Raw genomic sequence first — 14,557 nt, 5'->3', positions numbered from 1 at the left:
TGTTTTCCATGCAACAATAAGATTCTTCATGTGCGGGGTTCCGCTCCCAAAATGCACAAGCTTGTACTTTGTCATTAAGCCTTTCGTACACAATTATGTTTTATCGTCTTTTGTTTCTATCGCTACTCGTTTATATTTGATTTCCCCTATAAGTTAGTTCATTTAGTTGTATTTGTTTTTTAGTTTACGAGAATCATTGATCGCTGGCAAGAAATAAATCAAGTTGATTACATCACACCATTTCATCGCCTGCAAGTTTTTGTTCTCCGTATTTAAATGTCCCCGATCAGTTAGCGACACGTTTGATTTGATAGTAAAGAACATGATCGTCGCTTCGCTGTAACAGTAAAATATCTCCACATACAAGAACGTTACAAGATGTTTGAAGAAGAAAACGCCAAAGAAATAATCGATAACCTCCTCAGTGCATCACCCGCTGTGTTAGCTAGTGAGGATGTCATGCAACAGCGTAGAACGCGTGACCGGAAACCCACGGAGAAGGGACGGTTAATGAACATTTCCATGCTCCAACAAAAGAGAGACGCTGCATATAAAAGGATGGCAAAGCAAATCAAGAGGATTAATTCCTCCTATATGACCTGCGAGGACATTGAATGGTTTTCTCAAGAAAGAGATAATCTCGATCAGTTGAAAGAAGATTTCCATCAAGCGTTCACCGATTATCATGAGCTCATGCTGACGGAACAGGAAACTGACGCCTCCTATAGGTGGTTTGACCTTAAAGATCGCGAGTACCAGGACTGTCGTTTGAAGATCAGTGGTCAAATACACGCCCTTGAGAAGGAAGCAGCTAAACAACACTCTGTGAAGAGCTATCGTTCAGGAACAAGCAGAACAGGTAGTACGAAGACATCTCACGTGTCAAATTCCTCCGCTCGGTCGAAAAAAATAAAGACCGCTGCGAAAGCTGCCAAACTAGAAGCTCAAATGAAATTCCTCGATAAGGAAGCGGAGCTTAGAAGACTGACACGTATGAAGGAGCTAGCAATGGCAAGAGCTGAACGAGATGCCATGAAAAGTCTCGAAGAAGAAGAACAAGAAAGGGCAAATACGTTGGAGCAGGCTACACCGAAAATGGTTCCTGTGCGAAGTAAATTAAACGAAGACGCTCCTCCTTTCGTGCCAATGCAATCTGGGCCACCCGCCAAAACGGAAGTTAAGTTCAAAGCCTCTCCGAATCCATTTGCTCCTCCCTTGTTGCACGAATCACCGCAACCACGCAAGGTTGAATGCAGATCAGATACCCCTCTTAATCCTTTTCACACCCCGTTACCGAAACCGCGAGGTGTGTCTGTAAAGACGGAACCTAGAACGTACGATTCGCTGTTTTCTGCTTTAACTCCAACACCTCCTGGACCAAGTCAGACTCCTGCGATAGAAGAGCGTCACTCGTCTTGGCCAGTGAATCCTTTTTTGTCACCTGTATTGAAGTCAGAAGTCGAGATCTCACCCCCAAGTCCAAGTGAGAAGGCTTTACAGGAAATTATAAAGCTCCAAGCTAAGCAGACTGAGCTATGCGCCCTCATAGCGCAGCAACAACGAGTGAGTTCTCTCCCTGTGCAAGAACCTCCACTCTTCAGTGGAAATTACTTTGACTACCCTATCTTTACAAGAGCCTTCGAAACCATCATCGAATCAAGAGTTCCATCGGACAGAGAAAGGCTTTACTTTCTTAACAAGTACACTGAAGGAAAGGCAAACGATGTTATTAAGGGCTTCGTCACTCTGAACTCTGATGATAGCTACCAACGGGCTAAGAATCTACTTGCCCAAAGATATGGGGACCCTCATCGTGTTTCTGACGCCTATAAGTCCCGATTGAAGGAATGGCCACAAATAAGCGAAGGTGATAGTAACGGTCTCCAAGCATTGTCCGACTTTCTTGGCCAGTGTGAAGAAGCAATGAGAAGTATACACTCCCTAAACGAGTTAAACTCCACAGAAGTACTGAGGCAAGTTAGCTCAAAGTTACCATCTTATTCTGGTGTGAAATGGTGTCGACATGCGTTCGATAAGAAGAAGAAAGATGAACGAACAATCACCTTTCATGACCTTGTGAAGTTTGTCAGAGCCGAGGCTGATCTCGCCACTGATCCTGTTTTCTCCCCCGATGTGCTGAAGATGGAAAAGAAGAAGAGCCCCGAGAAGCAGAAAACAAGCATAAACCGAAGGCGTCCACCTAGCCTGAACAGCCTTGCCACAACTGGAGAAGAGTCAAAGGGGAACTCGAAGTCACCTTCTGGTGAGAAAACTGACTCAAAGTTAAAGTGTCCGGCGTGTTCAAAGTCCCATATGTTGTACAACTGTGAAGAGTTCAAGAAAATGGACATAAGAGAGCGCCATGATTTCGTGAAGTTGAACTCACTTTGTTTCGGCTGTCTTCAGCAAGGTCACCTCTCTAAAGACTGCAAGCGTAGACTTACGTGTCAGGAGTGCAAGAAGCCGCACCCAACAACCCTCCATTATGAAACTAAGAAGCAAGCCAAAGAACCACAGAAAGCGATGGAGAAAGAAGATAGCTCAATTCCAGCCATTAGTAACTGTTCTAGTACAGATAGCCAACGGGTCGTCATCAACTCATTAATTGTACCAGTGTGGCTTCACCATAAGGACAGTCCCAAACGGGAGATTATGACTTATGCTCTCTTAGATGAAGCTAGCGATACCACATTCATCAAGTCTGAAGTTCTCAAAGACCTTGGCCTGAAGGGACCTGAAGTTAAACTCAATCTGTCCACAATGTTAGGACGACAGGAGATTGCTGTTGAGAAAATAAGCGGTTTGGTTGTTGAAAGAATCGATAAGAGAGTGGAGATTGAGCTTCCAAAGACATATTCAAGGTCAAATATACCTTTCAGAAGAGACCAAATTCCGAGAAAGGAGACGGCAAATGAGTGGCAACACCCTCAGAAGATCGCCGATAAGCTGTATCCATATCAAAGTAGCATGGACGTAGGACTGCTGTTAGGCTGTAATTGTCCGAGAGCGATCAAGCCACGAGAAGTCATTCTCTGGAAAGGAGAAGATCCCTATGCTGTTAGGACCTTGCTTGGTTGGGGCATAATTGGTCCCGTGATCATGCCTGTATCTAAAGAAGAAGCTAATGAAGTTGACGACGATTTTGTAACATGTAACAGAGTTTTGGCATACGAGACAGGCAGCGATTGTTCAAGAAATATTGCATTTGTAACTACCAGTCAGACGAAGGAGGAAATCACCCCTAAAGAAGTGAAGATGATGTTTGAAGCCGACTTCTCAGAAAAGGACAGAAACAGTCAGGCTCTCTCCCAAGAAGACAGAAGATTTCTGGCGACTGTAGAACAGGGCATTCGCCACTGCGAAGATGGACACTACGAGTTGCCTTTGCCTTTGAAAGAAACCAGTCCAAGCCTTTCCAACAACCAAGAAGTAGCCGTGCATCACTTAAGCCAACTGAAAAGGAGGTTTAAATCTGATCAGAAGTACAAAGAAGACTACACCACCTTCATGGAAAATTTAATCAAGAATGGCCATGCAGAAAGAGTCCCACCTGACGAATGTTTACTCCAAGGAAGTTCTCAAGACAGCAAGTCAAGTTTATCTGATAAAGGAAAGGTTTGGTATATTCCTCATCATGGCATATATCATCCCAAAAAGCCAAACAAGATCCGGGTGGTTTTCGATTGCTCCGCGGAATTCAAGAACGAGACCTTAAATAAACATTTGTTACAAGGACCAAATTTAACAAACAATTTGGTGGGAGTCCTCTGTCGGTTCAGGCAAGAAACAGTAGCGTTCATGTGCGACATAGAGTCGATGTTTCTTCAAGTAAGAGTATCAGAAGAATGCAGAGACTTCTTGAGATTCCTGTGGTGGGAGAACGGAGACACGGCCAAGGACCCGATAGAATTTAGAATGACTGTCCATCTCTTTGGAGCGACATCATCGCCTGGATGTGCAAACTACGCCTTGAAGTCCACTGCTAACGATAATGAAGAAGAACTTGGCTCAATGTCAGCGAACTTTGTACGAAGAAATTTTTACGTGGACAACGGCCTCAAATCTGTCGCCTCATCAGAAGAAGCAGTGAACCTTATTAAAGACGCTAAAGAGATGTGCCGCAGAGGGGGTTTCCGCCTGCACAAGTTTGCTTCAAACAAGAAAGAAGTTATAGAAGCCATCTCAGCCGAAGATAGAGCTGAAGAGATAAGGAACATAGACTTGGATTCTGAAGCCCTACTGATAGAACGTACCCTTGGTGTTGAGTGGTGCGTCGAGAAAGATTCATTCCAGTTTAGAATCACGTTGAAGGACCATCCATGTACCAGAAGAGGGATACTCTCCACAGTCAGCTCCATATACGATCCCTTAGGTTTCGTGGCTCCACTCCTCCTTGAAGGAAAGAAGATCCTACAGGACCTGTGCAGAGAAAAAACAGATTGGGATGACCCAGTTCCTGAAGTAATTAAGATGAAGTGGGAAAAATGGAGAAGTGAGCTGTTCACTTTGGATCAGTTATCAGTTCCAAGATGCTTCAAGCCATCAGATTTTGGATACATCAGAAGTGTAGAGTTGCATCACTTCTCTGACGCCAGTACCCAGGGGTACGGCCAATGCTCATACCTCCGCTTAAAGGACGATAAAGGCCATCTCCATTGCTCGTTGGTAATGGGCAAAGCAAGAGTTACACCACTCAAACAAGTAACGGTGCCTCGTTTGGAGCTTACAGCTGCTGTGGTTTCTGTAAGAACAAGTAGTCAACTACAAAGAGAATTAGACTATGAAGAAATAACAGAAATCTTCTGGACCGATAGCAAGGTTGTTCTCGGGTACATCGCTAATGAAAGTAGACGTTTCCACATCTTTGTTGCAAACAGGGTGCAACAAATTCAAGACAACACCTCTCCGGATCAATGGCATTATGTGGACACCAAACTTAACCCTGCAGATCACGCCTATCGCGGCCTCAGTGCACAACAGCTCCTCAAGTCAAATTGGATAACCGGGCCAGCCTTCCTGCGGAATGATAGAAGTCAGTGGCCGACATCCCAACTATTAGGAGTACAAGATACTCGACAGTTATCATCTGATGACCCCGAAGTAAAGAAGTCTGTGAGCCTCGCTACAAACGTAGAAAAGTCCTTTGCAAGCATTTGCAGTCGATTGGCGTACTTCTCCGACCTTCATCGAGCAAAAAGAGCTGTCGCATTATGCCTTATTTTTGTGCAGAAGCTAAAAGAAAGACTGAAGCACAAGTCCCTCCTGGTCGTAGAAGAGAAATCAAATACAACAAAGAACCCCAATACAGTCATCCAGCTTCCTTCAATGACGGTGGCAAGTATGCAGGATGCAGAAACTCGAATCATTAGGGCAGTTCAAGCTGATCATTTTGGAGATGAGATTGGCACCTTGACCTCGCTCTCACCGCCAGGAGACCCAAAGGATAAAGCAAACCTTTCCCAAAGGAAAAGATCTATGAAAAGTTGCAGTTCTCTTGGCAAACTCGATCCTTTCCTGGATGCAAGTGGAATCGTACGAGTAGGCGGGCGCCTCAAGCACGCTACGTTGTCAGAAAGTGTCAAGTTTCCAATTATTTTGCCCAAAGGAAATCACATCACAGATCTCCTTATCAAGCATTGTCACGAAGAAGTTAAACACCAAGGGAGAGGTATGACCCTCAGTGAAATTCGTTTCCGAGGATTCTGGATCATTGGAGGATCCACTGCTGTAGCCACCCACATCTCAAAGTGTGTAACATGTCGAAAGCTAAGAGGAAAGGTCCAGGATCAGAAGATGGCCGATCTACCGGTCGATAGATTAGAGCCAGCACCCCCTTTCACCTTTTGCGCAGTGGCCTACTTTGGACCATGGAACATAAAGGAGAGAAGAAAAGAAGTTAAGAGATACGGAGTTCTCTTCACATGCATGTCGTCAAGAGTAATTCACTTGGAGTCAGCGAATTCTTTAGACACCAATTCGTTCATTGACGCCTTTCGAAGATTTACCTGTCGAAGAGGCCCTATTCGCCAATTGAGGTCCGACCAAGGAACCAACTTCGTCGCAGCAAGAAGGGAACTCAGAGAAGCCCTTGAAGAGTTCGACTATGAAAGGATAAGGGCCGAACTACTGAAGAATAATTGTGATTGGTTCTCATTCAGGATGAACGTGCCTGCAGCCAGTCATATGGGGGGGATTTGGGAGCGACAAATCCGAACGGTGCGAAATGTAATGTCTGCGCTTCTAGAATCAAACGGCACCCAGTTGGATGATGAGGCCTTTAGGACCCTCCTGTGCGAAGTAGAGGCAATCGTGAATAGCCGCCCGTTGTCAGTTGAGAATTTGAACGACCCAAGTTTGGAGCCTCTTACCCCGAATCACTTCTTGACAATGAAGACAAAGGTTGTCCTCTCTCCCCCGGGGATGTTTGAGTCAACTGACCTTTACACCAAGAAACGATGGAGAAGAGTCCAGCATTTGGCCAATGAATTTTGGACCCGCTGGAGGAAGGAGTTCCTCCTAAGCCTTCAACAACGCAACAAGAGGAAGGAGCCGCGAAGGAACCTAGCAGTTAACGACGTCGTGATTGTCAAGGATGACACCCTGCCAAGGAACTGTTGGCAACTCGCTCGTGTCAGCCGGGTCGACATTGAGAAGGATGGTTATGTGCGCAAAGTCCAGGTTGTTCTGGGAGATCGCCATCTCAGTACCGATGGAAAGAAGATTGGGCCAATCAAGTACCTAGAGCGTCCAATCCACAAGCTAATCCTTTTGATTGCCCGTGATGATCAAGCAGAATGAAGACCGAGGGTAGATCCCCGACGAGGAGCCTTAATTGAACTTTGATTGAAATGTGTTTTAAGTTAATCTCCTTGAATTTACGTTGCAAGATTATTGGTTTTGTGAAATATTCTATTTCAGGGGAGCCATGTTAAGTTTCTCATTTAGTTTTCATTATTTTTAGTTTCATTTCATTTCCAGTGTTTCATTTACGTCATTGCTTTGTTTCTAATACTCCCCCTGGATAGCTCTTATTTCAGTCGATTGCACGTTTCTCGCATAATACAGTAGCAGAATAAGTTTTTGTGTCATTTAGTTTCGTTTCGTTATTTGGACGTTTACTGTGTGGGTCAGATATGTAAGTAATCATTTTCGTTTCCTTTCGTAGATATTTTTGTTGATTTAGTCTTCAGGTAATTGATTTAGTACTTTATTTGTCCCCTCGTGGGCATACATGTGTACATTTCGTAACAATTTCGCATATTTCGTTATTTACTACAGTATGGATATTTCAGTTACCTTTCTACTAATTTTATCTTCATCGAAAGTCAATATATGAAGCATTTTATTTAGATTAACAGATGTATTTGTTAAGTGTTTTCCATGCAACAATAAGATTCTTCATGTGCGGGGTTCCGCCCCCAAAATGCACAAGCTTGTACTTTGTCATTAAGCCTTTCGTACACAATTATGTTTTATCGTCTTTTGTTTCTATCGCTACTCGTTTATATTTGATTTCCCCTATAAGTTAGTTCATTTAGTTGTATTTGTTTTTTAGTTTACGAGAATCATTGATCGCTGGCAAGAAATAAATCAAGTTGATTACATTACACCATTTCATCGCCTGCAAGTTTTTGTTCTCCGTATTTAAATGTCCCCGATCAGTTAGCGACACGTTTGATTTGATAGTAAAGAACATGATCGTCGCTTCGCTGTAACACTTTAACTAAGAAATAAAATGAAAAACTTACCGATTTTTAAAAGCAAAATAGTCAAGGTCGTCCACCATTATTCATGGTGTGGCGTTGCAGTTGTGTCCTCTGTTGCAGTTTGGTCCTCTCACCTATCAACCAATAGAATGGGGTTTTATTTCTTCCAATCAAAGTGCGTTGTGATCGTGTCTTCTTCATGTGACTTCCCAACTAGGGGAGGGCTGTAGTATGAGTTTTGTTCGTTTCAGTGTCCTGATCGTGTGGAAGACTTGTGTATGAAACAGGTTTGGAGCGTTTTCCCTGATGGGTTTTTGGAGAATTTTACAGAAGTTTGAGGTTTGTTCGAAACTTTCCTCGGTCAACGCATATTTTCATATGTTGGAGAGCTAGAAAGCCTGGGACAAGGATGAAAGCACAATCAGAGAGTTCGAAGAAGGACAGTAGCAACAAGAATGTATTTTCGAGCTTCTGAGGTAAGGTGTTATTTGCAGTACTTTCAAAGGCGTTTTTATATAAGGATTAGAGTCATGGTACAGATAAGCTCAAGCTAGGCTAGCTCTAGTCTTGTTTTTATAGATCGTGAAGTTGTGAGCTTTTTTGATTTTGCTGCAAATTGTAAGTTAAGTTACTGCTTAAGCTTATTTACCGAACCGGGCTTGTAAAAATGACCGTAACAAGAAAAAACTGAAGCATTGTTCATAGGGATTTTGAAGTCTTCCTCTAGAAAATAATATATAAACACTTGATTTAGAAAACAATAACGTATTTCAAAGTTTAGGCTGAAGAGTTTCCTTTATCATGAGGGCCCTCAAATTAGAAAATTTAGGGATTAGTGCAGTCATTCAGGCAGCAGACTGCATGATTCCCTGAAAGTAGCTAAGAATAATAATGTGGAAATTCAGTGTGGATGAGTTTTGCTTTTGATTTGGAAGATGATGCTAGTAGACTTTTTTGGATCAAAATTCTGCAAGAAATGTGAGCACAGTTTAGCCTTTGCTTTCAATTTTTTATTTGGTCAACTCTCTATGGACCCCTCTGGGATCAGAAAAAAGGGTCTGTCTTAAAATAAAGAGGTCTGTCTTTTAGAGAATCATATAAAGGAAGTAGAGCGAAGTAGGGACCAGCTTGAGCTGTCCAATTTATAATGTAGCAAGATGTCCGTCAAGGGATTTTGTATTTTAAAATTTAGCATGAGAGCTACAGTACTCCTGGACTTACTATCATGCTGAATTTCAATATATACAAATGTAGAAAGAGGTCTTTTTGTGGATGTGAGGGCACATATGTCCCTAGACTAAATTTCAAATACTTTCAATTAATGTAGTTTCACGTTTTTGCATTTCTGTATTCAGCCCATCGTTAACTGTGTTTGTTGTCACTTAGTCTTCTGTCACTGTTTCAAGGCAAGGTTGCTTATTAGAATTTTGCCCTATCAGAGCCTCTAGAAGGTGGGCTATTTCAATACTACAGTTAAAATGTTAACCTTAAGAAGTGTTGATACCAGTGGGGTTAATTTTTTCATACTCACACATTGAATATGTTGTGGCCTGCTTAAGGCAGCACACAGAAACTTTTGGCATACAGTAAAACCCCATGACTCAGAACCTGGATTTTAAGAGCCTGTTAGGCAAAAATGAGCCAGTTAAGCCCCCCTTCTACACTGTATCTGTATATAAGAACCTGTTTAGCCTAAAAGTTGAAACAGGTTCTTATCTAATGATGGAAAAAATTCTGTACAGTTAGGTAAATATCAGATAAGTCAGCATTCAGAGTTTTCTTTGGAGACATAGGTGCCTTGTCATTCCAACTGAAATTTATGTGCCAATGAGGTCAATGCTTTAGCTCCTTATCTGGTCATTTTTACATAACTTCTAATTTGGTATGCAAATTTTTTTTCTTGGGAGGGTGTCTGTACAAACTGTCGAGGCCACCACATTGTCACTGCATGACCATTGTGTGACATAGCATCTCATGAGAGAGTTAAACATAAACTCATCTGAACATTGTACCCTTTTGAAAGACTTTCGTAACAAGAAAAATGAGTACCATTTTTAAATCGAGGCTGTAACTTTTCAAATTCCACCATTATTGAGCTATTTTGAAAAAATAGCTCATATGTCAGTGGTGTGAGCGTATGTATCTTTGTGGCTTTGTATCTTTGTGGCTTTGTATGTTGGGATGTTTGTTGCAAGAGCCAATAAGGTTGAAGGTACTATGAGTTGATGCTTAGGAACCAATGAGATCTTGGCATCTATTTAAACATGGCATTGGTAAAGGTCGAACAAGGGCACTTTGAGACCGCCATCTTGATCCTTCACAATTTTTTCGTCTTTTATTATGGGTACAGGTGTTTGGAAGCATTACATAAAATATCTTCATGATTCAAATGCTGTGAACAGTGATGCAGCTGTTTAAGGGTTCATATTTAAGTGTGGATGCTGCTTCGAGGCATTTCTGACCTAATTCGGCTATCGGTACAACGCACGTCAGTATGAGTTCTGTTTCACCTGCTACAACTGGGTAGAGTATAAAAGATCATATATTTTCAAATCTCTTCCAATGAAGCAATAATTGATATTTAGATTTAGACTTTAATTCGAAAGTATGCGCCCTATAAAATGTGGTTTTAGAAGTTTAAAAGGCAGCTTATTTTTTTGAAAGCTGTATCAAGTATCGTTAATCCTGTAAACAAGCTTTAAAAATATTATTCTCTCTCTTACAAAGTTCAACCGACCTTTTTCGTTCTATTTAGTAAAGATGCGTAACTTAAGTAGAAACAGTAGCGTTAGGGAATAAAATTGGAAGAAGCTAGTTGACACAATAATTAGATACTGTTATATTGAGTGAAGTAACATGATGTAAGTAGAAATATATTTCGGCAGTTTGATAATTTTCTTGGAAGTTAATAAATGTCAAGCTATCAACCTTGACGTTGCATGAAACATAATTTAATTGCAGATGTTGTAATAAAGCCGAGGTGATTTCTTAAAATCGTTTGAGAAAATTTTGTAGTAAAACAATTTGCCTCTTTTTTACGTACGAATTGTGAAAGGGCCAAAGACCAACATCTTCACATGCAAATTGTGTGCATGAGTTATTTTTATAATTCTGTTTACTAGATTACTGTGTCATAACTCGAATTCCCTCACGTACGAACCACGAAAGGGGGCAAAGTCCAACACTTTCACGTGCCAGCTGTGTGACAGTACATCTCATGCAGATTGGTTTTTCACAATAATAATAGTAACTTGAATGTATGAAGACCTGTTTCGTTTAGTAACCAATGCCTTAAAAAAGGCTCTTGTCTTTTAAGAAGCAATGGCTTTTAAAACATGAAAAAATAAGTTTTCGGAGTTAAAGACTGTTTCACAAATGTTGATAAATGTTAGGTTATCAACCTTGACGTTGCATGAAACATAATTTAATTGCAGATGTTATGATGAAGCCGAGGTGATTTCTTAAAATCGTTTGAGAAAATTTTGTAGTAAACAACATTTGCGTTTTTTTACGTACGAATTGTAAAAGGGCCAAAGACCAACATCTTCACATGCAAATTGTGTGCATGAGTTATTTTTATAATTCTGTTTACTAGTTTACTGTGTCATAACTCGAATTCCCTCACGTACGAACGACGAAAGGGGGCAAAGTCCAACACTTTCACGTGCCAGCTGCGTGACAGTACATCCCATGCAGATTGGTTTTTCACAATAATAATAGTAACTTGAATGTATGAAGACCTGTTTCGTTTAGTAACCAATGCCTTAAAAAAGGCTCTTGTCTTTTAAGAAGCAATGGCTTTTAAAACATGAAAAAATAAGTTTTCGGAGTTAAAGACTGTTTCACAAATGTTGATAAATGTTAGGTTATCAACCTTGACGTTGCATGAAACATAATTTAATTGCAGATGTTATGATGAAGCCGAGGTGATTTCTTAAAATCGTTTGAGAAAATTTTGTAGTAAACAACATTTGCGTTTTTTTACGTACGAATTGTAAAAGGGCCAAAGACCAACATCTTCATGTGCAAATTGTGTGCGTGAGTTATTTTTATAATTCTGTTTACTAGTTTACTGTGTCATAACTCGAATTCTTTCACGTACGAACGACGAAAGGGGGCAAAGTCCAACACTTTCACGTGCCAGCTGTGTGACAGTACATCTCATGCAGATTGGCTTTTCACAATAATAATAGTAACTTGAACGTATGAAGACCTGTTTCGTTTAGTAGCCAATGCCTTAAAAAAAGCTCTTGTCTTTTGAGAAGCAATAGCTTTTAAAACATGAAGAAATAAGTTGTCGGAGTTAAAGACTGTTTCACTGAGTAGAATCGCACGTGAAAACCTCCTGAATTATGATGATGCAACCATCTACCACAATGATAAAAATCCTGGTATTTCGTAACTATTCAGTATTCGATGAGTCACATTTTGGCTTAAGAAACTCTGAGGAAACCTTAGAGTTTTCCTTCTAATCAACATTTGGTGAGTAGAAATTTATTTCACTTTAACGATTTGTCTAACTTGCACCAGATGTAACAGGGAAAGACAGAGGAAAGTGAACATATAGCTTGAGGATCGACTCAGCTGAGCGTTTCCCGTTTTCATTTATGTACCGCAATACGCAATTTTGCACAAAAACCTAATCTACATTTAGGATGAAAGAGGTAGCCGATTCATCACTCTTGGTAAGGTTACACCGAAGCATTAAAGTTACACTGAAGCATTCAAAATAGCTCATGCACGTTTAACGTGCCTATATATGTTGAATAAAAGTAAGCAAGTTAGCCATTCTAAGCAGGTAACAATAAGCGTTATTTTCACGCACCCCTGCCCCAATCCCTCTGCCCCCTCGAAGTAAAGTGTGACAGTATTACGTGACTGATTCCACCTAACCAGAAATTCCAAAAATTATTGTCGTTCTATGGGTCATAAAACACTATTAATGAGCAGTACATTTCTCAATTCTGGTTCTTAAAACTAACAAAGCAAATTAAATTTAGGTTTCATTTTTGTTTGATATTGCATTTAAAGCCTTTCTAACTGTCCTAGTAAACATATATATAAATTTTTTGTGGACGTGGTGATCTAGAATGAGCAAGGAGTGGCATTTCACATGCAAAGCAAGAATTGCAATAAGATAAAAAGAGATATTGGTCGTCACATTTTAAACGTTTTAAACTTCAACATAAAGCAATGACAAACCTCAAAGCAACCCATCCTACCATCGTTTGGAAAATGCACTGAAAAAAAGTGCCAATGATAGCTTGAGAGACATCTTTATTCAATGGATGTACACACACACACACACACCCACACTAGAGCTGTACACACAGAGAGAGATTGGCAATCACGTTTTGGAAGGGAAAAAACTCATCAAAAGGTTTGAACTTCAACAAAAATTAAACTAAGAAAAACCACAAAAGGTACTCATCATAGCATCTTTTGAAGGAGATGATGAAAAAGCATATTACGCTAGGTTCCAACACGTCTTCATTTAATCGCTGCCTTTGCTTAATGTGCTTTATAGTTAATAATTTATAGTGTTTATCACCGTAACTAAAAACAATGAATATTTTCGGGGGAGTTTTCCCTTACATTTGTCTCATAGGTTTTGATCTAAAATAAGGTCTAGGGTCAGGATTTGGAGAGCAAAACAACACAGTGGAGCCCCCCACCATGAAGTCCCAGGAATACTCCCCCTCCCCCCAGATTTGTCAGTAGTTAATAATAATTATTAACTACTAACTTATTATTGATAGCGTACATTTTGTGAACAGAAAATCCCGGAGGGGAACTGCCTTACATTTGCCTAATAGGTATTGGTTTGAAATAGGTCTAGGGTCAGGATTTGAAGAGTAGACGTCACACCCCCACCAGGAATTGCTAGAAATACACACAGGAGAAAAAATTGAAGGCATTTTATGAACTGGGCCCGCCTTTTGGCAAGCCAGTTTATAATAAGCTGACCCACCATATACTCTTAGCTGTATTGCATTTTTTTTCTTAAGAACCTAAATAGCCTTAACTTGTGCTAACTACACGTATCTGTACCATTTCTATAAGAACCATTTTAGGCTAACTCTGTCTCAAATATAAAACGCAAAAACATTGTCCACAAAATTTGAAAGGTGCTAAAACCGACACCAGAAGCCTATTACCCTCTGAAGCTTTCTGTAAACTAGCGTACAAATCATGTCTAACCCAAAGCACCTCTATCCCTTGTAAAAGTTAGGAAAAATGGCTGGCAGACTGCAACTCTTGTGATTTTGACACGATTGTTTGGGGTAAGTCATATACCCTTTTTTCTATATACCAACAAATCTAAATTACGTGTTTTTCCATTTAAATTTCTGCATAGAAAATTGGCAACAAACTGTTTCCTTTTAAAAACTGGAATCAAATCTAATGATCAATGCAGTTTCTGCAAAGAAAGCTCGGAAACTCTTTTGCACCTCTTTTGAGAATGTCCTTTGGTTAAATCCTTTTGGAATGAAATTAGTAACTGGATGAAAAACAGCTCTTGCTTTCTAACGAAGAGTTCTCTGTTTTGTCTTGCATAGGCCTAGTGAACGATACTACAAACCTGCTTTTCCTTCATGCACTCTTAATCGCAAGGTATCACATCTATTTCTCCAAACAAAAAGGTCCTAACCCTTCATGGGAACTCTTTTTTCAAACCATTTTAAATTGTCTTGATTATGAAAGACGTTATGCCATTAAAACTGGGATTTTAAGAAAATTCAATGCAAAATGGGGAGCATTTATCTGGGAAAATGATCTTTACTCTTTATTTCCTTTGTCGAGATGTGCAGAGAACAGCAATCACGCTAACTCTCTAGAGGCTCTTTTGA

At 40.4% G+C, this 14,557-nt stretch overlaps 1 protein-coding gene and 1 long non-coding RNA gene across 2 annotated transcripts in view; both read left to right on the top strand.

Annotated features, from left to right (window-relative positions):
- The first annotated feature begins 378 nt into the window (after positions 1-378).
- Positions 379-6,798, top strand: LOC140926326 (uncharacterized). Its single transcript, XM_073376080.1, has one exon. The coding sequence runs from the start codon at positions 379-381 to the stop codon at positions 6,796-6,798; it is 6,420 nt and encodes a 2,139-aa protein (XP_073232181.1).
- A 1,030-nt stretch (positions 6,799-7,828) lies between these two features.
- LOC140927128 (uncharacterized) overlaps positions 7,829-14,557 on the top strand; it is a 15,930-nt gene continuing 9,201 nt past the window's right edge. Inside the window, exon 1 of the long non-coding RNA XR_012164533.1 lies at positions 7,829-8,182. This is a non-coding gene — a long non-coding RNA (uncharacterized lncRNA). The remainder of the gene's footprint in view (positions 8,183-14,557) is intronic.

This window comes from Porites lutea, chromosome 2 (assembly GCF_958299795.1).
Source record: "Porites lutea chromosome 2, jaPorLute2.1, whole genome shotgun sequence".
Lineage (NCBI taxonomy): Eukaryota > Metazoa > Cnidaria > Anthozoa > Scleractinia > Poritidae > Porites > Porites lutea.
The sequence above is the reverse complement of the archived record's forward strand: the minus strand, read 5'-3'. Positions and strand labels throughout refer to the sequence as shown.